The following is a 21787-nucleotide window of genomic DNA, read 5'->3' as shown; positions in this document are numbered from 1 at the left end:
AAAGACTGCACGAGTGTCCCTCATAAATATTTGTCAGATGAATAAATTCACACACTCTCTTTATGTTTCCTCTTTTCACCCTTTCCTTCTCTTGGATCACTTTTCTTTTTTAAAGATTTATTCATTTATTTGAGAGAGAGCAAGCAAGCATGGGGGAAGGAATAGAAGGAGAGAAAAAATCCTGAAGCAGTCTCCCCGTTGAGCACAGAGTCCAATGTGGGGCTGATCCCAGGACCCTGAGCTCATGACCTGAGCTGAAATCGAGAGCTGGATGCTCAACTGACTGAGCCACCTGGGCGCCTCTCCTTGGGTCAGTTGCTGAGGAGAGCCCTGGAAAGATGACCTTGTTGGGGGAACTCAAAATTCCTGGGCAAAATTCCTAAACTCCTTTGAGCAGGCACATCAGAGGCTGGGAGTACATCACATTCCAGCATGGAGGGGTGGGGGGAGTGGTTTTAGTCAAGTGGCCCTTGCCAGCATCTCCTAGTCATTCGGGAAAGAGTCATGTCTATGCTGTGCGTCCCCTCTCCCACTGTATACATAAGAACTTGAACCTACAGGGACACCTGGGTGGCTCAGTCAGTTAAGCAACTGCCTTCGGCTCAGGTCATGCATGATCCCAGGGTCCCGAGATCCAGGCCCACACTGGGCTCCCTACTCAGTGGGGGGCCTGCTTCTCCCTCTCCCTCTGCCACTCACCCTGCTTGTGCTCTCTCTCTCTCTCTGTCAAATAAATAAATAAAAATATTTATTTAGAAAACTTGAAGCTACAGTATTAATAATGGCCACGTGTATTGTTCTTAACAGAAGTGACTGTGTTTGTCAAAAGACTAAGAAGGAAGACATACCTTTCCAACATGGCAAAGGTAGGTTTCAGCCTAAAGGACAGGAGGGAGCAAAGCAGTTTCCTAAAGCAAAAAATGAAAGCGGCAAGTATGCCCTAAGAGCAGATGGTAGCTCTCTCTGTAGGGAGCCCGTGTCTATCCCTTTACAGAGCAGAGGACAGACAGGAGGACCTTGTTGGCCACTAACTGGGAAGGCATAGTGTGCCCAAAACTCTCAGCTAGAAGCCAACCCCACTGCTCCCCCGCTCAGAAAGGTTTTCCCCGTAGGAGGAAGAAGCACAACAGGCAGGTCAGTGTTCTAAAGTTACAGAAGAAGACTCCACATAAGAGCCGACCAGGGCCAGCCAATGTCAGAGGTGAAAGGACATCATGGCAGAGCCTAGAACAGACAGACAGCCCTTCACCCTGAGCGTGGCCCCATGGACTCCGTGTGTCTGGCCTGCCAGGTTTCTTAGCTCTGACCTTTTCCCTCCTGGGTTGTTTATGTAGCTTCAGTGCTCAAGGAAGGCAGAGAAGGGCTGAAAGAAAGATTCTGTAATTCTGAAATCCTGTGGCCACCAAATCAGGACAGCACTTACACTGCTATCTGTTCCAAATCAGTCCCAGCTCGGGAGGAGCGCTGCTGGGCCCTCCACTTCACCATCTCTGTCCTCCCAGCACAAAACTCTCCTTGACTTCACATTTCCCAGGCTTGTGTCCTGCCTGTGCTCACAGCCCATCCCAATCTCCAGCCCTTTCTCATTCCTGATTGGGTCCACTGGTGATGGCCAGCCCATGCACCAAGCTCAGGTTCTAGAGCCACGCTGCTCTGAATCTTCTTTCTGAACATGATGGCTTGCAAAAGTTTGCTCAGCACCCCAGGTGCCCTCAGGCTCCTCCCCTGTCAGATGGAGGAGGCAGCGTCAGGGCCTGCTCCTGAGGCTGAGGTTGAGGACGACTGACTGCTCAGTCCATGGATCCCAGAAATGGAGGGGATTGGGTGTCTCTGTTGGATGGCTGAGGAAGTCAGCTCCCAGGGGCTGAATCCATGGCCTGAGCCTGCAAGGGGGCAGGACAGAGACGGTGTCTGAGTGCCCACAGTCCCCCTCCAGAGCTGGTCAACACTGGCGTCCAGGGAGCCTCACTCTCCTTGCAGAGTTTTAGGAAGAGCCACCATGCTGCTCTCTAGAGGAGCTCAGGCTCGTGGACTGAGGTGCAGAGAACAAGAATCAGGGAGAGGAAGAGCCACAGAGCCCCGAGAGCCCTGTCCACATCTGCCTCTGAGCAGAAGCACTCCAAATGGTGATTTTCAGAAAGGCCATCCTAGAATGTGTGCAATTTGCCCATTTCAGTTGTCGTGTAGGATTCAGTTTTAGTGGATAATACCCAAATCTACTTCTCTTTCTTCTCAAAGATTAAAAAAAAAAAATCTTAGTTGTTTGGAAAAGGGAGATTAGGCAAAAGTAAAAGGACAAGATTTAATGAAGTATTATGCTTCTCTATTATTTTTAGACTATGAGAATGGTGTTGAAAAATAACAGGAGAGTCAACGTTTTGAAGTCAGATCTACACGCCATCATCAGTCGAGGCGCTTTGGACATGTCCAAGAAAGCCCCGCCAAGTAATCCAAGTAGCGCCGTCCTGGAGACACACGCGGAGATGAAATGTAATCTTCCCTCTGCACCTTGCACTATTGGGACGTTTGGGATAGAGTTGGGGTTGGCACGGCCATCACTAGTTTGTGAATTCTTAATAGAGGTAGAACCTACTTTTCTCTTTGATATTCTCATTTATCTGCTCACACATCTCTGCCTGCAGGGGTGAAGAAGGGTCCGCCAGGCCACCAGGGCTAATGCACGTTTGTTGAATGAGTGAACAGAGGAGGGTGGTTGTTGCTTCCCAGTATTTCTTCCTGAAAACCAACCTGGAGTGTCTCCTTTGGAAAAAACATTTCTGCCTCGATCTTGTACATGAAGATTCAACAGCATCTTTCCTAACTGTCCAAAATGGATTGAGTTAGCTCCCTGCCTTGCCAGATTCTGCTGTCACTATTGTTAGCATCACCAAGTATTATTTTTAACAAGGTGAAGTTTAGCCATGGTGCTCTTACCATATTTCACTATTTTCCAAACAAGTGATATTAAATATGTAGATATTCCTGCCCTTTGCTATCTCATAGTTGTAAATATTTTTCAGGGGAAAAATCTCCCTTCCACAAAGAGCTCGGCAAGCAGGCTGACCGCATTGTTTCATCTCCGGGAAGCTAAAGTAGTGAGAGAAAGAGCTGTCTGCACTCAGGGGGTTGAACCTGGGTGCTGTTTCAGTAGGAGAGCTGTGGAAGGTGTATGACCTCCTTCCCCAGACTACTGGTGAATCTCTAGGCCTTTGTAGGAGAGTCACCAGGAGGGGCCATGAGGGCTGTGCTCCATTCATATGCGTTCCAGACTCTCCACAGGATGGCCTGGGAAGGTCCAGCAGCCTCACCCTCCATGAGCCTGGCCCTGTCCTGATACACTTACCTATGCGGAGACCTGCCTCCCCAGAACCTGTGGGCTTCCTCAGGTGTCAGCTGTGGCTTATTCATCTTGGTCCACCCAACATAGTGCTGGCACAAGGTAGCACTCACATACCTTCATAACTAGATGAATACGTGGATTCAGTAGTGCGTAAATGCACCACAAGTTATCCTGGCCTCTTTCTTTAACTTCGAAGTAGGGCTGACTTTGGTAGGATTATACCGGTTATTAAAATATTTAAATAGATCCATACTTGTTGGCAGGTCACCCCTGCCCCTATTGCCTGGCTGTCCCGAATCCCAGCTCCTCCCCTCCCAAACCAGTAATGAGAAGGTAAACCCCTAACCTAGCAAACTTCAGCGATGTGGACAAGCAGGGCTCATTAGTAGGAGCCCAAAAGGCCCCCCCTCTAGGCTACTGGCTCTCCCCCACGCTCTGGGTGGTCCCCCAAAGCATGCTCTTGCCCCTAGCCAGAGTCCAGGGAGACCCAGGAGGGCACGAGGCCAGTTCTCCTGTGCTCCTACTGGCATTCTTGTGACTAAAACTTCCAAGAGGGCACAGAGCCAGCAGGAGACAGTATTCTAGTTGCCCCTGCTGGCGTCTAGTAGGTAAATGCTTGAGGTGTCCCTGGAGGATCCTTCAGATGAGACCTGGCCAAGCCTCAGTCAAGGCCATGGCAACCTCCTCGGGTTTCTAATCTCTGCTTGTTGCACAGCCGAATTCCAAAAGTTGGGAGAGCCCAAGGCTGTTCTTTGCTTGGTGCTGCCTGTACGGGTAAGGACCCAAGTCCTGACGTCACACTTGCTTGGGGCTCCACCCTTCAGGTCTGTACTTACTGAGTTTATAGCCCCAGGCAAGGCACAACCCTCATTGGCTTTGATGTCCACCTTGGGTTTAAAGGACAGTAATAAACTACCCCTTTTGTGAAACAGCAAGGGTAGGTGAGCTCACGTCTGTATCGTGTGATGAGCTCATCTGTAGCTGAGTTCTGTATAATTATAAGGTGTAGTTATTATTATTTCAAAATACTTTTTTTCCATTTCAGTCAGTGACAGAGGTGGTTCCTAAGAGGCAAGACCACGTATCTCTGAACCAGCTGACAGCAGAGGTGACAAATCCAGCTTTAGAATTCATCCTTTTTGTTCAAAAGGAGTGTGAGGCCCCAAGGAATTCCTTTGAACTGCCATTCCAGTGTTGTCCCCTAGGTCACCTGGTACACAAATACGTACAGTAAAATCCTGCTACTTCGCTTGCAATCTTTTTGTTTCTTTTGTTTACAGGTTTAAGCAGTTTGGTTTCTTTGCTGGGGACATCCACAGATCTCAGCATATTCCTGAATTGTCTGTCTTCAAATCTCCAAACATTTGTCTTCCAGGTACAAAAGGGTGCTTTTTTTTTTTTAAAGGGAAGAAGGGGCTGTTGAACATTCTAGTTATGTTTTAGCACCAGTGCCCATGCCCTGAAGAAGTGAAAGAGTTTTCTCTGGCCAGAAATGTGTCAAGGCTGGTGCGGGTATTAAAGATAGGAAAGTGGTGTTCACTCCCTTCTGCAGCAAGGCAGGAATCAGAGGCTGGCACATACAGATGTGTTTGTGGGGGAGCTCATGCGCTTGGGTGAGCGTGTGTGGCCTCAGGTGTGTGTACAAGTGAGCTTGTATGTGCAGATGAGTGCAGGTAACAGTGGATGAACATGTGTGTATGGGCGAGCATGGGTGAGTGCAAGTGAGCACGAGTGTGGGGTGAACATCGGTATGCCAGTGAGTGTGTGTCAGCGTGGGTGAGCATGTGCACGTAGGTGAGCGTGGATGAGTGCCAGAGTGTCTAGAAGGAAGAGGGATTTTGTCCTTTTGGGGAAAACAGTGTTGGTCTGGGTATTTTGCGGAACCATCCAAGTGGCAGGCTTGATTTCACAAAATCAGAGATGTATTGTTTTAGATACAGATGGGCTTGGTCCTTCTGGTCGACTTGAAACTCGGGCGTTACTTGAATAGGGCGTTGCTCTGGCTTGGTTGTCCCCATCCTTGGCAACTGCACTGTGAGAGCTGAGAGTGCTGTCGGAGAAAGCCACTGCACCCTTGCCCAGTGGTGCCTTGGGGGTGGTGGGTGAGGAGCTGGGGGCTGTGCATTAAAACCTAGACCCAAACAAGGCAGCCCAAGGCTGCCCTGCCTTGAGGCATTGTCCCCCAAAGGCTGAGGCAGTCAGGAAAGGCCTTGATGAGGGAGGTGGCATTTAAACAAGATGTAGAAGGTGAATAGGATTAAAACAATCTAAGAAAGAGAACAATGTTTACACGAGACTGGCAAGAGCAGAATGAACATATGGGAAAATGGAGGACCATTTATGGAAGAAGCAGACGTCTCTGGAGCAAAGAGCTAAGGCTTGGAGGGCCTGTGCTGGAAACATGACTTTGGGCTTTCTCTGTTAAGCCTCCAGTCACATTTCTTTCTCTCCTTCCTGCCCTGCCTGTTCCTGTCTGCCTGCCTGTCCTCCCCATCAGAGAAAAGGCACAGGTAAACCTAAGGCCACAAAGACTGCAGGTGACAGTACAGTTGCACACTTTAGAGATAAACCAGAAAACTTTGCAGGAGGGAGCTTGAAAGTCAGTTCCAGCCCTTGGCAAGTGTCTGTTTCCATCCTTTGCTTCTGGGTGATAATCTTTCCAGATGCTGTATGGCTTTCATCTCTCCTCGTTGGGCTTTGGCAAAGCCCACTGGTAACAGTGTAAGTGTGTCTCGGGTTGTCTTGCTGTGGAGACAGGTGTTCATTTGACAGCTTCACCATAGACACTTTCAAGACCCTGTTCCTTGTTTTGGGTATTCTCCCTACCTCTGACTTGAACCAAGATGAGCCCAGTAATGCCAATCCTGCCTCGAAGCAGCCCAAGAGGCTCGCCCTATTTTAGACTATGTAACCCTCAGTGTTTCCCCAGACTCCACCCCCATATCTTCAGCCTTCACAAATGAGGCATGTTAGAGAAATGGTATTTTTGTAATTATGCCTTTGAAGGGCTTGTTTTTGTACAACAGCTTGGCTGACAAAAAACAGACTATTGTCAATAAAATACTCAGACTGTGAAAATGTAAGCCCTGAGGCATGTCGGAGATGACTAATGGCTCCAGTGGCCAGCATCTGGCAGTGCCAGCAGAGGAAGCCAGCCCGCTGGGTCACGGGTAGGCTCCCCCAGTTCTCAGGACGGTTGCGCACCAGCAGCAGTTTCTGAACAGGGGAGCCTGAAGTGCCACGTGGGTGGCGAGCAGAGGAATGCGCCACAGCATTCAGGGTTTACGTTTGAACCCCTGTGCAGAGTGCTGGTCACCCAGGGCTACTTCTCTCCAGGCTTTTCAAAAGTGTCCTGTGTGTGTTGAGCAGGGCTTCTCCTGGGGGCCCTGAGTTAGGTGGGCAGAAGCACCAACAGGGGGACCGGGCACCCACAGGGCAAGGGTGCCGCTCCCGGATGGGGTCCACCGGCTCCCAGAGCCCGGGGCATCACAGTGGGCAGAGGGAGGAGCAGCAGAGATGAAAAAGGGTGCTCCCTCATTTCTCACCAGTTTCAACATCTCCTCCTCAGAGACTTGCGGTCGAGCCCCATGTGTGGTCCACATACACGATGAGACGTAGGAAGGCTTTAGGGGCATTCGTTCCAACACATACCCGCGAGATTCATAGGATCCTGTGGGTTTGTAATCCAGGGCAAGTGCGGCCCAAGGCGACTCTCGGCCTACGTGGAGTTCACAGCCTGCCTGTGGAGGCATCTCACCAGTCGCCAGTTTAGTGCCACTCAGGCTGTCTGCTGGCTGCCCGGGTGGAACCTTCTGGGCCTCAGGTCATGCACACGCGTGGTGGCCAGCTTCGTGCTTTCCAAAATCAGCACCCTTGCTTTCCTTACTACGGGCTCCTGAGCCACATTTGCACGCTCTCGGACTTGGCAAGCACACAGCTGCCAGCAGCTCTCTTGGTGGCAACTGCCCGGTGGGCCCAGCAAGGCTGCCTGGGCTTCACAAATGACCACTTTTGAAAAACTGTGTGGGATCCAAACAAAAAATGTAGGCCAGTTTCCCACCTCTTTCCTCCTCTCCACCAACTTCAAAGGGTTCTGCCCTGGAATCAGCTCTGCAGGAGATGCGGGGAGACCAGAACTAGGCTAGTGTGCCTCTGCCTCCCTTCCCGCCTGGGCCCCGTGGGAGTGTCTGCGCGTGGCAACTGTGATCTGTGGCATGTGATCTTCCTGATTTTGTCATAAACCCCAGCATTTTTTTCCTCACAAAAACGGAATAGCCAAGCAGAAGCAAAGAAGAGTTTATCAAATTGGCCGCCAGCTTCCAGCTAAGATGGAATTTCCTTCTCACAGCCGTGAGCAAAGCCATGACTCTGTGCCACAGAGATAGTTTCGGTAAGTCAGAGAATACAAGACATTTTGAAATTAAAAATGTTATTACAGCATAGCTATTATCTGTGTTCTACGTAGAATCCAGTCACCTTCTTTTCACCTTTTTAAAAAAGATTTTATTTATTTATTTTTGCAAGAGGGAAGAGAGAGAGAGCACAAAGGGAGAAGGAATAGGAGAGGGAGAAGCAGGCTCCCCGCTGAGCAGGGCTTGATCCCAGAAACCTGGGATCATGACCTGAGCCGAAGGCAGGTGCTCAACGGACTAAGCCACCCAGCCTCCCCTCTTTTCACCTTTTTTTGTAAAAGACAACATAGACATAGAAAGCCACGATAATTGTTTTTTAATGGCATCATGACAGTCCATCAAACAGTCTAACCAAGCTTCCCTTTCCCACTCCATCATGGTTGGATGCATAAGAATCCTCCTCTTGCTTTTGAATTGCATGCTTGGGTGTTTTTAGAAAAGCACCCAGGGAGCCAACTGAGATGGGGGGGGAAATGGGTTCTTTGGGGCACCCAAATTTAAATTTCACGAATAGCGATTGATACAGTCACCACTGCATGGAGAGAGCAGAAAGAGCGAAGTGTAACATCCATTGCAAACTATCTGGTCAAACAGGCAGACCAGTATTGCCAATGCTCTGGAACTCTTTCGAGGGTGGCTGCTGTCAGCTGCCATGTAGGTGACACCCACGAGTAATGAGACTCTCCCATTTCATGGAATCCAAAATGATTTTGCTCTATGCTAATGCTCTCCCAGAGCAAAGTGATGGAGTGGAGCTCATGTGCTGGGCTCATGATAAGAAACCCAGCCCTGTAGCTGTTGCCGCCAACCCTACCACTCCCCCTCTTCGGACCTCCCTATGGTGGCCAAAAAAGTATTTACACTGGGTTTTCCTCTTCACACAGTTAAGTGGGCCAGGGATTATTGATCAGGCTTATTCCAGACCAGGTCAGGACATCCCATCCCACCCAGATCCATCAGGCAAAAACAAACATTATATAAGGCTTTGAAATGGACAAAAGTTTGTTGGAAATGGACCAAAAAGCCTTTGAAATAGGCAGAAGTTTCAGCGCATCCTTCTGAGTTATCTCCAACCTTTCATTGCGTTTGAGTTATTTTACAGCTGTCTATATTGTATCAATAATAATGCAAATGATTCTCCCCAAGGGAAGTGCAAACTAATGTGTTAGGTGGGTCTATGGATTGCGGCCTTGAGGACAGATCTGTGGGGCATCTTTGTGTAAATTCTTTACCGTCTATTCATGTTCAGTGCTTAGAATTCTCCTTTGAACAAGCTGGCAACATTTTACGAACTTCCTCTTTAATAAATGACTTACACGAGATCTTTGACACATGTTCATTTTATATCTGTAGAGAACCCTGGTTTTACCTTCATTAAGAAAGTATCTTTTAATGATAGCCATAAGCCAGATCCCCCTCCCCCCAACCCTGCCTCACTTTTCAGCTGAACATTAATTATCCTGCTTTCCTGGAAGACCAAAGACCTTGGGATTTGGATCGTTCAGCGGAGTCACGTGCCCTCCCATCGCTCCTACACGACCTCCCTGATAGCTGCCCTTGCAGGCCTGCCGGGCTCTCTTCCCTGCTTCCCTCGGCAGGAGGCTGCAACAGGGGAAAGGCAGCACTACATTTCCAGCCCCCCATCCGCAGCTGGCTCCCTCCCCGTACTCTGCCTCCATGTCTCCTCCCAGCCTATCCCTTACTGCCCCGTATGCCAACCACGGGGCCCTGAGGGGCACATTCTCCAGCTCTGGGGATGATACCTCTTTCTCTGTCAGATTTGTTTTTCTCCCACCTCACACTAGATGGGCTCTAAGTTCCCTCTCCAGTCTCAGGCTATTTAGCTATCTGTGCTTTCTGTCCAAAATCCACCTTGCTGGAGTTCATGGGTTTGGAACGCCTGCCCAGGACCCCCCAGGATCTGCTACAGGTGTGAGAAGGCCCCAGTACACAGGAATGAAAAGCTTCAGAAAAGTTGGTAGTTTCAGAGTAATCTTCTTATTTGCCCATCTGTCTATCTAATTATTCATTTGGAGTTATTTCAATGTAGGCTCCTGGCATCTGTTCCATTTGCTGCTTTTGGAATTTGTGACTCATCTACTTCAGTCATGCATAGAAGAGGAAGAGGAAGACAACGATGTGGGAAATCTCAAGGAAATGCTACCAGATGACCAGTCTCTCGTCCAGCCAGACCAGGCCCCTTTCCACCTTCCAGATTCTTCACCCGCTCAGGAGTATGAAAGCCCAAGTGTGGATCCACACCGGGTGACCCTGAAACACATGGGCCAGAGCCGATGTTCCGTGGGTGCGAGCAGTGTGGTTCTCAGGGTCCTGGGCTTCCTGGTGGACACTGACACGGGCAATAAGGTACAGACACAGGGGTCCCCAGCTTCTGCAGTCTTTGCAAACAAAGAAAGAACTTTAACATGGTTACGAAGCCCATAAAGATCACTTTGTACAGACAACAATACACAATTCTATATTTGTCTTTGCTTTGGGAGATTTTGCCAGAGGTGATTATAGTAGCTTATCTGTTGATCACTGGTCAGCTCAGGTTCATGGTGCATAGATAGGTCCCCGGCACACTCAGGGGTATGGAATATTTGAATGGCCTGGATCTTGCCTTCCCACAGCTTACTAGGCGTGGTTAGGCTAACTGAGCTAACTAAATTAAGAAAGAAGCACTGAACACACTTCTGGTGTTTTGGATTTTGAAAAGATGGAATTGGGGTACATCCTGAAAGATATAAAAATGAGAATCTCTGGGGAGCCTCGGTGGCTGAATTTGTTCAGTGACCAACTCTTGATTTCAGCTCAGGCCATGATCTCAGGGTCATGAGATCAAGCCCCGTGTCCAGTTCCATGCCAGGCATGGAGGATGCTTAAGATTCTCTCTCTCTCTCTCTCTGCCCTTCCCTCCTCTATTAAAAAAAAAAAAAAAAAAAAGATTCTCTCTGCCTCTCCCCCATCTCAAAAAAAAAAAAAAAGAATTGCTATTTATCTAATACGAACTATACACCCTTTATATGCATTATCTCAAAGTCTTACAATCCTGCAGAGTATCTGCTCTTATCATTTTCATACCTTGCTGAGTTCACTGGGGCTCAGGGAAGCTAAGTGACTTGCACAAAGACACAGCAAGTAAATAGTGGAACAGAGATCAGAGACCTGGCCTGCCTGATCTCCAGTCCATTCTTCTCCCACAACATGAGATCAGAGGAGGGTGATCCACGCCCCAAGGGGAATAGGACACAGATTGCAGAGGTCAGAGAGGAGGGTCCTCTCTGAGTGCCAGAAAGAGGAGCCAAACTGATGGAATAAGCAACTGAAACTCCTCTGTTGACCGAGGAAGCTGGGGGTGGGGGTGGGGGAGGAAGGGGATGGTGTACCTGGAATTTAAAAAAAAAAAAAAAAAGTGGCCTTAGTACTAATTTCTAAAACTTCTATAGACGTGTTTGAAAGTTTAGCCACTTTGCATAGTATTTCTTCTGCACCCTCAAGTTTGGTCCTCTTTTGAGAAGATGAGGAGTTGAGTTGGGCAGGAGATCCAGACAGAGGCGTTGCCCTTCACCAGAGTGAACAGTGGTCTTGCTCATGGAAATGAGTCACAGCCTGAAACTGTCCATGCCCTACAGTCCTCACAATAACCAGACTCTCCCAAGAACCTTTCCTTCCTGAACAAACCCTCATTCCAAATACTGCAGTGTGCAGACAACCTTGTTAATTTTTTTAAATGAAGATTTATTTATTTTTTGAGAGAGTGTGAGCAAGGGGAGGGGCTGAGGGAGAAGGCGAGAATCTACAAGCAGACTCCCCACTGAGTAGGGAGCTTGATATGGGGCTCAATCCCAGGACCCTAAGATCATGACCTGAGCTGAAACCAAGAGTTGGACACTTATCCTACTGAGCCACCCAGGCGCCCCCAGAGAATCTGTTACTGAGCACTACTTAGATGGAATGCCAAAAATTATGTAAGCAGGAGCAAAAGAAATGCCTCTCAGGTTTACAAATTCTGTCTTTGGTTTTTGTTTTCTTGGGGATTTATAAGAATCTTTAATCTGCTAACATATATTATGATAGAGAATCAGATAGAGTATGTGGTGTTTCCCAAACCTCTTTGATCATGGAAGTGTATTTGAACATTCTGTAGAGTTAGTGGTCTTTAAAGATTTTATTCATTTATTTGACAGAAGGAGAAAGACAACGAGAGAGGGAATACAAGCAGGGGTAGTGGGAGAGGCAGAAGCAGGCTTTCCTCTGAGCAGATAGCCTGATGCAGGACTTGACCCCAGGACCCTGGGTTCATGACCTGAGCCCAAGGCAGTTGCTTAATGACTGAGCCACCCAGAAGCCCATGGTTTTTGTTTTCTTACAATAGTAAGTTCATATATCCAGCAGCTATTGATGCTGTTGGTGGAGTAGATTCAGATGTGTGTCCATAAATAAGAAACTCACCTCCGCTGAGAGTGTGTAAGTGAAGCAGACATGATAGGCATGAAATAGGGATATAGTGACATACAGATCTCAAATCAGGGACCCAGTGGCAGGGGCAGGAAAGCAGGGGCCCCCTCAGGAGAGCAAGAGCTGGAGACAGTTAGGGCATCATTTACAAGCTGATACTTCAGGGCTGTTGGCAGAGAGAAGGCCCAGTTAGACCCAGCTGGCCAGGCTGTGCCCAGCAGAATGTCTCTCCGGGCACCCTGACCCTCTGGATAATGTACCCTGTCCTCACAACAGGGCCCCACAAGGGCTGGCCCATACACTCTGGAGCATTTTATGGAACCCTGCCAGGACAAGTGATTGTGCTGGGTGCTCATATGTGTATATCTCTCCACTCACTGGTTGGGGAGATAGCTAAGACTGTAGACAAATTGACATGCCCCTTGGTCACCAAGGTAACTGGGAGTAAACTTTTACTCCCACCACAGTTGAAAGCTGGTGGAGAACAGACACTGGGAGCTCCTTGTGCTGGACATTTAAATGCACACTTTCAACAACCCAATGAGATGTACCAACATTACCCCCATTTCACAAATAACATAACTGAGGCTCATGAAGGGTTGAGTAATATTTCCAGGGTCACCTTGCTATAATTGACAGAGTAGGGATTCAAACCTTCATAGATCTCTGTCCCTTCCAAGCACCCTCTCTCTCCCCAGAAGGTGCTACCATGTGCTCTAATTCCAGAAGCAATAACTTGGGAATAAATTGAAAATACCTTCGACTCTGATGATTTGAGAACATAAGTGGGTAATTCTAGTACATAACTTCCTGGGTTCAAATGCCCTAATTTCCATTCTTAGTTGACAACCTTGATTAGGTTGCTTAATTTATCTGTTCCTCAGCTTCCTTATCTACAAAATGGGAATAATAATATCTAATTCCATAGGACTATTACGAAGTTTAAATAAGTCAATCATTGCAAAATTCTTGACCATAGTAAGGACATAGTAAGACTCTGTAATCATTAGTCATCATTATTATTTCTCCAAAGAAACTTAATCTGAGCCCCTTTCCATGACACTCCACCCAATCCCCTAGCAACTCCAAAGTTTATTGCAGTGGGGTTTGACCTATATTTAATTGGTGGAAACAATAGAGAAAGACATTAAATACTTAATTGAACTACATAATAAAGCAATATAGGCAGAAGAATGTCAGATAACCCAAAGTAATATCCATTAGAGAATAATTAAACCTACTTCTGTTTGTGCATGCCTGCTGAATTAGCTATAATGACTTAAACACTCTAACACCAAAAAGTTACACTCATCTAATTTTTATTGCATTTATCATCCAGCATTTGCACTCCTCATCAACAAAAAAGCACACCCTCAGTGTCCCATCTGCATTCATCTGCCACGAGTTAACACCCCATTCAGCTGCACATCTGTGGCTTCCTCATTCTTTGAACAATTTAGTGCTGCCCTGCACCTATGAAAACATCCAGAGTCAGCATTCTGGACTGCCATATCCATCTGTCACTCTTCTACACGCCAGCAACATTCAACATAGGAAGGTGCCCAGGAGTGTTTAAGAATAAAGTAAAAAAATCAACAGATACTAAATAAAGAATATTCTTTTAAAAACATACCACATGGGGGGGTCACCTGGCTGGCTCAGTCTGTAGAGCACGTGAATCTTGATCTCAGGCTTTTGAGTTTGAACCCCACATTGGGTGTATCGGTCACTTAAAAAAATATTTAGAAATAAAAAATAAAAACATACTATGCATTTTTCACTTTAGGCCATGTACTCAAGAATTAAAACATGGCAAAGATATTTAAAAACAAGGGACTTGAGCGATAGGACAAAAGTAAAGACCTCTTTTTTGAGAGAGAAGAAACACATCCTCTCATTGGGTGGTGATGGTTATTGTCAAATTTAGGGAGAAAGAGTGAGAAATACTTTCACTAACCTTGCATTTGAAGTTGTCTTGTGTACGTCTTTGTAAAATATATTCACTTATGGAAGGTGGAGGGGGTTATCTATGAAACCAGACCAAGAAAATATGTGTCTATCCGTTTGAAAGTAATTATGTCCAAGGATACGCTAATCTGAGTACCATCAGAACTAAGGGAAAGAAAGCATAGTCCTTGTTTCTCTGATAGGAAACCTTGCTCAGGCAAGTTAGATGGCTTATCCAAGAGCAGGCACTAAGCTAACATTAGAATAGGTGAATCTCTCAAATCTATTACTACTCAACTGAATGTTAATTTAACCAATGACTGTTTTCATGGTTCCCCCCTGGTCCTTATCTACTGGTATATTTGATGAATGGTAGAGGGAGAGTCTATGTGGGAATTTGAGCCAAGAATGCAGGGATTGGTATCCATCTGAAGACAGCCCAAGTGAATGAGCATTGCAACCACATGGAGCCCCTTAGACATTTCACAGGTTCCTTCTTGATTTTCATAATGAATCCACGTTCTCTCGTGTCTTTAATGGAAGAGAGATGGATTGATCTTAGCAACTCACAAACAACAGGCCCATTCTTTTTCCTAAAGACAGCCCACCTGCCTCACTCCCCTTGGGCCCTCTTTCTTGCACCATCTCAGGTTTGAGATTCCTTCCTTGAAGTCTTCACCAGGCCCCGAGCCTAAAGAAATTAAGATCTCCATAATATGAACAAATAAAGACAGAAGCTTCCACTTGAGGTCCCATGGTAGGGTGAGGGCATGGTAGAAAAGTACAAATGGTGGGTCCTGCAACAGGAAATAACTTTTCTTTCTATCTTTGCCTTTTAAAACATTTCCCCCTTGCAGCTCATCCAGCTATTACTGGAGGACAAGGCCACAGGAAGCACAGTCAGACTCAGCCTTCCTGTGGGACAAGAAGCCCTGGTAACCCTAAAAGATGGACAAAAATTTGTAATTCACATATCAGATGTACCCCCAAAGCTCTGAAAATATTTTTTTTTTCTGGGAAAGCAGTGCTAATATATAAGATTATTTATTTGAATAGGACGTAAGAAAACATAGATTTTCCCTTTTAAAATTATATTAAATGCTAAAGTTTTTGTATTGATAAGAAGATTTTATGTACATAATAGAGGTAGCATTGTCTATGTTGCATTTATATGTATTTCAAGAAGTCCGTTTTGATGAGTCATATAAACCGATTTGGAGAAAAACTTTTGCCTCTATCGCTTTTCTTCAGGGCCTTTCAGGTGTGTTTATCAGGAACTTAACAGAAGAGACATTTGAGGAATCTTGTTGGGAGTAGAGAAATAGATCTCTAGAGAAAGGTAAAGTCTGACGAATACCAACTGATACAAGGAGTGGAAGGCCAGTGGTCATAGTTTTCTTCCCCTTGGTAGTGCCTTGATTGAAATAGAATTTGCAGAAAGATCCCCTCAGGCAGTGAGGAACAGACAAAATGCAATTTGATACCGACTGTTAGGCTTACACATTGGTCCATTAAGAACATTCTTAAAGGGAGGTCAAATTTTGAACCCAACAGTGTCTTCAGTAAATGGCGATGTCCTGCTTTGAATCACTTTTTATTCCTCTCTTTGTTGCAAAATCCTAAGAAATGCTAAAACTAAGAATAGATCCTTGTTAAAACCAGACCGATTTTTATGTAACTGATTATAATATTTAAAAGGAATTTAACAATTCATGCTTAACATGATTTCTGGCATAAGTGGAGATAATGGAAAATATTTTATTGAGCTCATGTTATTTAATAAATGAATTAAATTTCCCTAAATGCTTGGAAATTTTAAAGAAACACAAGAACTTTATGTTTCTAGATTCATTAAGAATTATTCATCTTTCTGGCTAAAGAAGTATCATTTTTCAAGGCCCTCTACTCCTACACTTAATATATTACCTCATTACTTAAGCTCTCTGAGAGTTGTTTGTCAAAGACTAACTCAAAGATATTCCTTTGCTCACTCTTCAGTGACCCTGCATATCATTTGTTTGCTCACAAGTAAGTGGAGGGGTGGGAGACTGAGTCAAGGAACAAAGGTAGCACCAAGATGTATCCGTCTGGGAACAGTGAATTTTGTTTGCATATTTGGGGGTAAACTGATTAGCTGAGAGCCAGCAGAGGACATAACGTCCTTGAAAAAGCCAACCAGGTTTATCAAAGGCACTAATCTGAATTGTTTCTCTCTGGGATTAGAAGTTAGGGTAGAGATGAGGGTGGGTAGTAAGAAAGAGGAGTAAAAGGGGCTTCTGGGACCCTCATAGTGTTTCCAGTTCTTGGCTGGGGGGGTGGCCATAGAAGTGCGTTCACCTTGTGAAAATGCGTCACGAACATTATGATTTGATTTGCTTCTCTGATATATGTTATGTTGAAAATGTATTTTTAAAAATAGAAGTCATTGCACACATAATGGAGATTGTGTTAGAGGTTCCTGGTGGGAGAATGGCTAAGAAGCCCGCAAGATTTCAAGAGATAGTGAGCCAGGCTGGAAAGCTTCCGAGGCCAGCAAGCACCGATGTGAAAATGGGACTGCTCCACCATGTACATCTTTGTTTTTCCCTCTCAATCCACCTCCCTGATGAACTGAGGCAGGAGACCAAGCAAGGAGACCAAGAATCTAACCACATCCTCCTCCCTCACTTCAGGCCTCAAGACCCAACACAGTTCTCAGCCAGGAGAGAGAAGCGTTTATCCTTAATAGAGTTTGACATTTGGATTATTACTCTGCATCAGACATTCTAATTACTCAACAGAGATGGTTCCTGTTTCATTCATGGCAAATTATACTCAGAGACTGAGTTGTCTTTGCCAATAATTTATTTAACAAAAATTCACTGAGGGAATTATAATTTATAATAATAATATGTCACAAGCCAGTAGCATCCAGGATAATGTCTCTTCAGGAGCCAATAAAGAAAGAACATACTCAAAACCAATGATAGATTAATTACACTACTGTTCCACTCAAAGGGGAGATGAAAGAAAGAAAGTCCAAATCTAACTGAGGTGTACCTTTCCACAAGTTTGTTCTCAGAAGAGTCGGCTGAGCCAACCAAGAGCCTATGTCCAGTGGCCAGCCCAGACTGAAAGCATTTTGTTGCTAGAGCACAATGCTAGCAGAGCCGAGGCGCTGGTGTCGGCAGGGAAGAGGATTCCAATCATGGGGCCCCTGCATGTTGCTCTACTCCCAACAAGGAGTAGCCTCGCCACAGCAGGAGCTCATGTCCCAAGGTCTTCAAAGAGCTCTTTAGATCACCAAAGAGTAGCCTCGCCCAGATGGAACATTCTTGGTAAGTCTTTGCAAATTCTTAGTATTAAGGGTTTCCTCTCTATAAGCACTCAGCGCAGCAGCTTTGGGGACATGCTTTTGACATGGCCACCCAACGTAAACCAAGTCACCGTTAGATCAAGACAACGTCACTTAAACCATAAAGAAGTAGACGTGAATTCTACAGTTCTTATGATTGAAAGTTACTGGTGGTCTATTATGTGAACATGAACATGAGCATAAATTAGGAGCACCCTCTGGCCCCTTCCCCAAACTTGGGTTTTTATCCAAGAGCCAGAAATAATTCACAGAGCTAGTGGCAAAGATTGTTTTCTGCTTGCACCATCTATCACTTCACAATCTGGGCATGACAAACTAACCCTTAATGGCTTAAAACAGCCACACTGTGTGTATTATTCCTCACTGGTCCTCCGGTCGCTTAGACAGCTATGCTGATCTGGGCTGGACCTCGTGAACCTCAGCTGGGCTCACTCAGCCATCTGCCACAGAAGCAATAGTATTTTCTGAAATAGCCATTTGAAATAGAAATACAAATGACACCGTGTACAAACAGAAACCTGCCCAGGGCCCATCACTAGTGCCAGTATAGTGCTTGCAGAAAGAGAAGCACATGGAATAGCACATAGATCTTGGAACATAAAATTGCACCCACGATGATGTTGAATTTGAATCCACTAACCCTCTGGCAGCAGACAGATCTTACAAACACAGGTATTTGATCTACAATGTATGGCGATGTATTCTGAAATTAAATATTTGTCATGTATATTCTTTTACCAGGTACACTTTAAGCATCAAGGATCATCATGGAACTAAACAGGCAAATCCCTGCCCCTTGGGCATTTATATTCCTGGTAGAAGACCCCAACACGGAACTAATTAACAGAAGTCTGATGTCTTAGGTAGTGATTGCTATTACTAGGTGTAATACTAAAAATACTAAAAATAACACAATAATGGGGATAGTGAGGGGGAGACAGGTGTTACTTCTTATAGGGTTCTCAAACAAGGTCTCCTTTATAAGGTATAATTTGAAAAGAGATCTGAAGAAAGTAGAAAAAAGAAATTGTGATGATCTTCTAGAAGTGTGGGACAATGAATCAGAGTCACTGAGTAACCCATGGTAGGGAGTCTAGTAGCAGACCTCACAAATCAGAGCATCCAAAGGTTTATAAACTCCAGGGAAAGGTAAGTCAGAAGTAAACGTGCCTCTGCCCTCCCCACCCTACCCCCTCTCCACATCCAGGAGGTGACAAAGAAGGTTGCTGTGTGTATCAGCTTAGGGGCAAAACTGTCACTCTTCTCACTTTCCCCCAGCCCCTAGCAACCATTCCTCTTATTGACAAATGGTATTCTGTTGTATGGATATATCACATTTCATTTATCCATTCATCATCTGATGGACTTCTTGGTTGTTTTCCCTGAATGGAAATGTAGATAATAACATTTCCACTTGAATAATGCCTCTACAAACATTGGTGTATAAGTTTTTGTGTGGATATGCGTTTTCATTTATCTTGGGTATATATACCTAGGAATGAAATTGCTTGTTCATATGCTAACTCTGTGTTTAACATTTTCAAGAACAGCCAAACTCTTTTCCAAAGTGACTGCACCATTTTATATTCCCATCGGAAATGGTAATGGTTCCACATTTTCACCAATATCTATCCCCTGCCTTTTTGATTATAGGCATCTTAGTGGGTGTAAGGTGGTATCTCATTGTGGTTTTGATTTGTGCTTCCCTAATGACTAACGATGTTGAGCATTTTCTCATGTACTTATTGGCCATTTGTGTATCTTCTTTGGAGAAATGTCTGTTCAAATCCTTTGCACATTTTTATGTATGTATGTATGTATTGATTGATTTTTAAAGATTTTATGTATATATTTATTTGAGAGAGAAGAGAGCATTTGAGCAGCAGGAGGGGCAGAGGAAGAGAGAGTATCTTAAGCAGACTCTGAGCTTGGAGCCCAATACATGGCTCAATCTCACCCTAAGATCATCACTTGAGCCAAAAACAAGAGTTGAACACTTGACACACTGATCCACCCAGGCACCCCATTTGCATATTTTTAGATAGGCTTATTTGTTTTCTTGTTATTGAGTTGTAGATGTTCTTTGGATATTCTGGATACAAGTCCCTTGTCAGATGCATGATTTGCAAATATTGTAACAGTAAATAATACTACAGGACATCTCTGTAACAGAATGTTTTACCTAGCAAAAAATCCATTCTTTCATATCATCTAATACTTAGCCCACATCCAGATTTCTCAACTTACCTCAGTAATAGATTATAATATATATATTATTATATATAATAATAGATTAAACTTCATCTTATGTCTCCTAAATATTTTCATACCTATAACCATACATCCATAATTTTTCATGCCATTTATTTGTTGAAGAAACTGGGTTATTCATACCATGGGGTGTTCCACATTTTGAATTATATAACTTGTTCTATTGCATTCTGTTTTTCCATTATCTAGAAGTTAAAATAAAAACTTGGGCATATTCAGGCCAAAATTTCTGTTTGTTTCAAGTTTTTATCTAAATTCTAGTTAGTTAATAGGAAAAAAAAACCCTAAGGGTTGCTAGAGGAGAGGCAGGTGGAGGGATGGTGTAACTGGGTGACAGGCATTAAGGAGGACACATGATGTAATGAACACTGGGTGTTATATGCAACTGACAAATCACTGACCTCTACCTCTGAAACTAATAACACACTATATGTTCATTGAATTTAAATAAAATTAAATTTAAAAATAAAAAAAAAAGTTTTATGGAAAATAACAACAAAAAAATTCTAATTAGTTATCATATAGTGTAATATGGGTTTCAAGAATAGAATCTAGTGATTCATCACTTACAGCATTACTTACACAACACCCAGTGTCCTCCCAAGTGTCCTCCTTAATCCCCATCACCCATTTAACCCATCCCTCCACCCCCCTCCCCTGCAGCAACCTCAGTTGTTCTCTATAGTTAAGACTCTCTTATGGTTTGCTTCCCTCTCTTTTTTTCCCTTCCCCCATGTTCATCTGCTTTGTTTCTTAAATTCTACATATGAGTGAAATCATACGATATTTGTCTTTCTCTGGTTGACTTATTTCACGTAGCGTAATATGCTCTATCTCCATCTACATCTTTGTAAATGACAAGAATTCATTCTTCTTGATGGCTAAGTAATCTTCCAGTGTTTATATATACCACATCTTCTTTATCCATTCATCAATGGTTCTTTCCAAAATTTGGCTATTGTTGATAATGCCACTATAAACATCAGGGTGCATATGTCCCTTCGAATCTGTATTTTTGTATCCTTTGGGTAAATACCTGGTAGTACAATTGCTGGGTCATAAGGTAGCTCTATTTTTAACTTTTTGAGGAGCCTCCATACTATTCTCCAGAGTGGCTGCACCAGCTTTCCGGTGCAAGAGGGTTCCCCTTTCTCTGCATCCTTGCCAACATCTGTTGTTTCCTGACTTGTTAATTTTAGCCTTCCAACAGGTGTGAGGTGGTATCTCATCATAGTTTTGATTTGTATTTCCCTGATAATGAGTGATATTGAGCATCTTTTCATCTATCTGTTAGCCATCTGGATGTCTTCCTTGGAAAAATGTCTATTTATGTCTTCTGCCCATTTCTTAACTGGATTATTCATTTTTTGGCTATTGAATTTGGTAAATTCTTTATGGATTTCAGATACTAACCTTTTATCAGATATGTCATTTGCACATATCTTCTCCCATTTCATAGGTCAGGCCAAAATTTTTTAAAACACTTCATAGACAGCCCTGTGCAATTCCTACTTGTGTATACACTATTAATACTTCATGCCACTGTAATGGGCTGAATGTTTGTGTTCCTCCAAAATTCATATGTTGAAGCCCTAGACCCCAGTGTTTTAAGATATGGACTTTGGGAGGCAACTAGGATTAGATGCTCATGAGGGTGGGGCCCTTGTGATGGGTTTAGTGCCCTTATAAAAAGAGAAAAAGAAGAAAGGCCATGTGAGAACACAGTGAAGTGGCCATCTATAAGCCAGGAAGCGACCCCTCACTGGACACCAAATCTGCCAGCACCTTGATCTTGGCCTTCTCAGCCTCCAGAACTGTGAGAAATAAATGTGTGTTGTTTAAACCACTTCCTCTATGGTATTTTGTTACAGCAGCCCAAACAGACTAAGACAGTCCTCTGTCCCACATTTGGTGAAATTAAGGCTTGAGATTGATCACGGGGCTCATGTATCACCAGGCTGGTATATCCACTATGAGATTCCACTCAAAATTTCACTTAGT

At 44.6% G+C, this 21787-nt stretch overlaps 1 protein-coding gene across 3 annotated transcripts in view; it reads left to right on the top strand.

Moving 5' to 3' along the window:
• Positions 1 to 15376, top strand: part of RFX8 (RFX family member 8, lacking RFX DNA binding domain) — a 62972-nt gene extending 47596 nt beyond the window's left edge. For 2 of the 3 annotated variants that reach the window (XM_032840430.1, XM_032840431.1), the window contains exons 10-15: positions 808 to 866; positions 2337 to 2490; positions 4621 to 4715; positions 7616 to 7730; positions 9803 to 10119; positions 15018 to 15376. In XM_032840430.1, the coding sequence (XP_032696321.1) occupies positions 808 to 866; positions 2337 to 2490; positions 4621 to 4715; positions 7616 to 7730; positions 9803 to 10119; positions 15018 to 15158 (881 nt within the window). In that variant the 3' untranslated portion in view covers positions 15159 to 15376. The remainder of the gene's footprint in view (positions 1 to 807; positions 867 to 2336; positions 2491 to 4620; positions 4716 to 7615; positions 7731 to 9802; positions 10120 to 15017) is intronic. The other variant, XM_032840432.1, reaches the window with a different exon arrangement.
• The last annotated feature ends 6411 nt before the right edge of the window (positions 15377 to 21787 follow it).

Source organism: Lontra canadensis, unplaced genomic scaffold (genome assembly GCF_010015895.1).
Source record: "Lontra canadensis isolate GAN:19392208 unplaced genomic scaffold, GSC_riverotter_1.0 scaffold112, whole genome shotgun sequence".
Taxonomy (NCBI): Eukaryota; Metazoa; Chordata; class Mammalia; order Carnivora; family Mustelidae; genus Lontra; species Lontra canadensis.
Note: the sequence above shows the minus strand (reverse complement) of the source record. Positions and strands in the feature narration are given on the sequence as shown.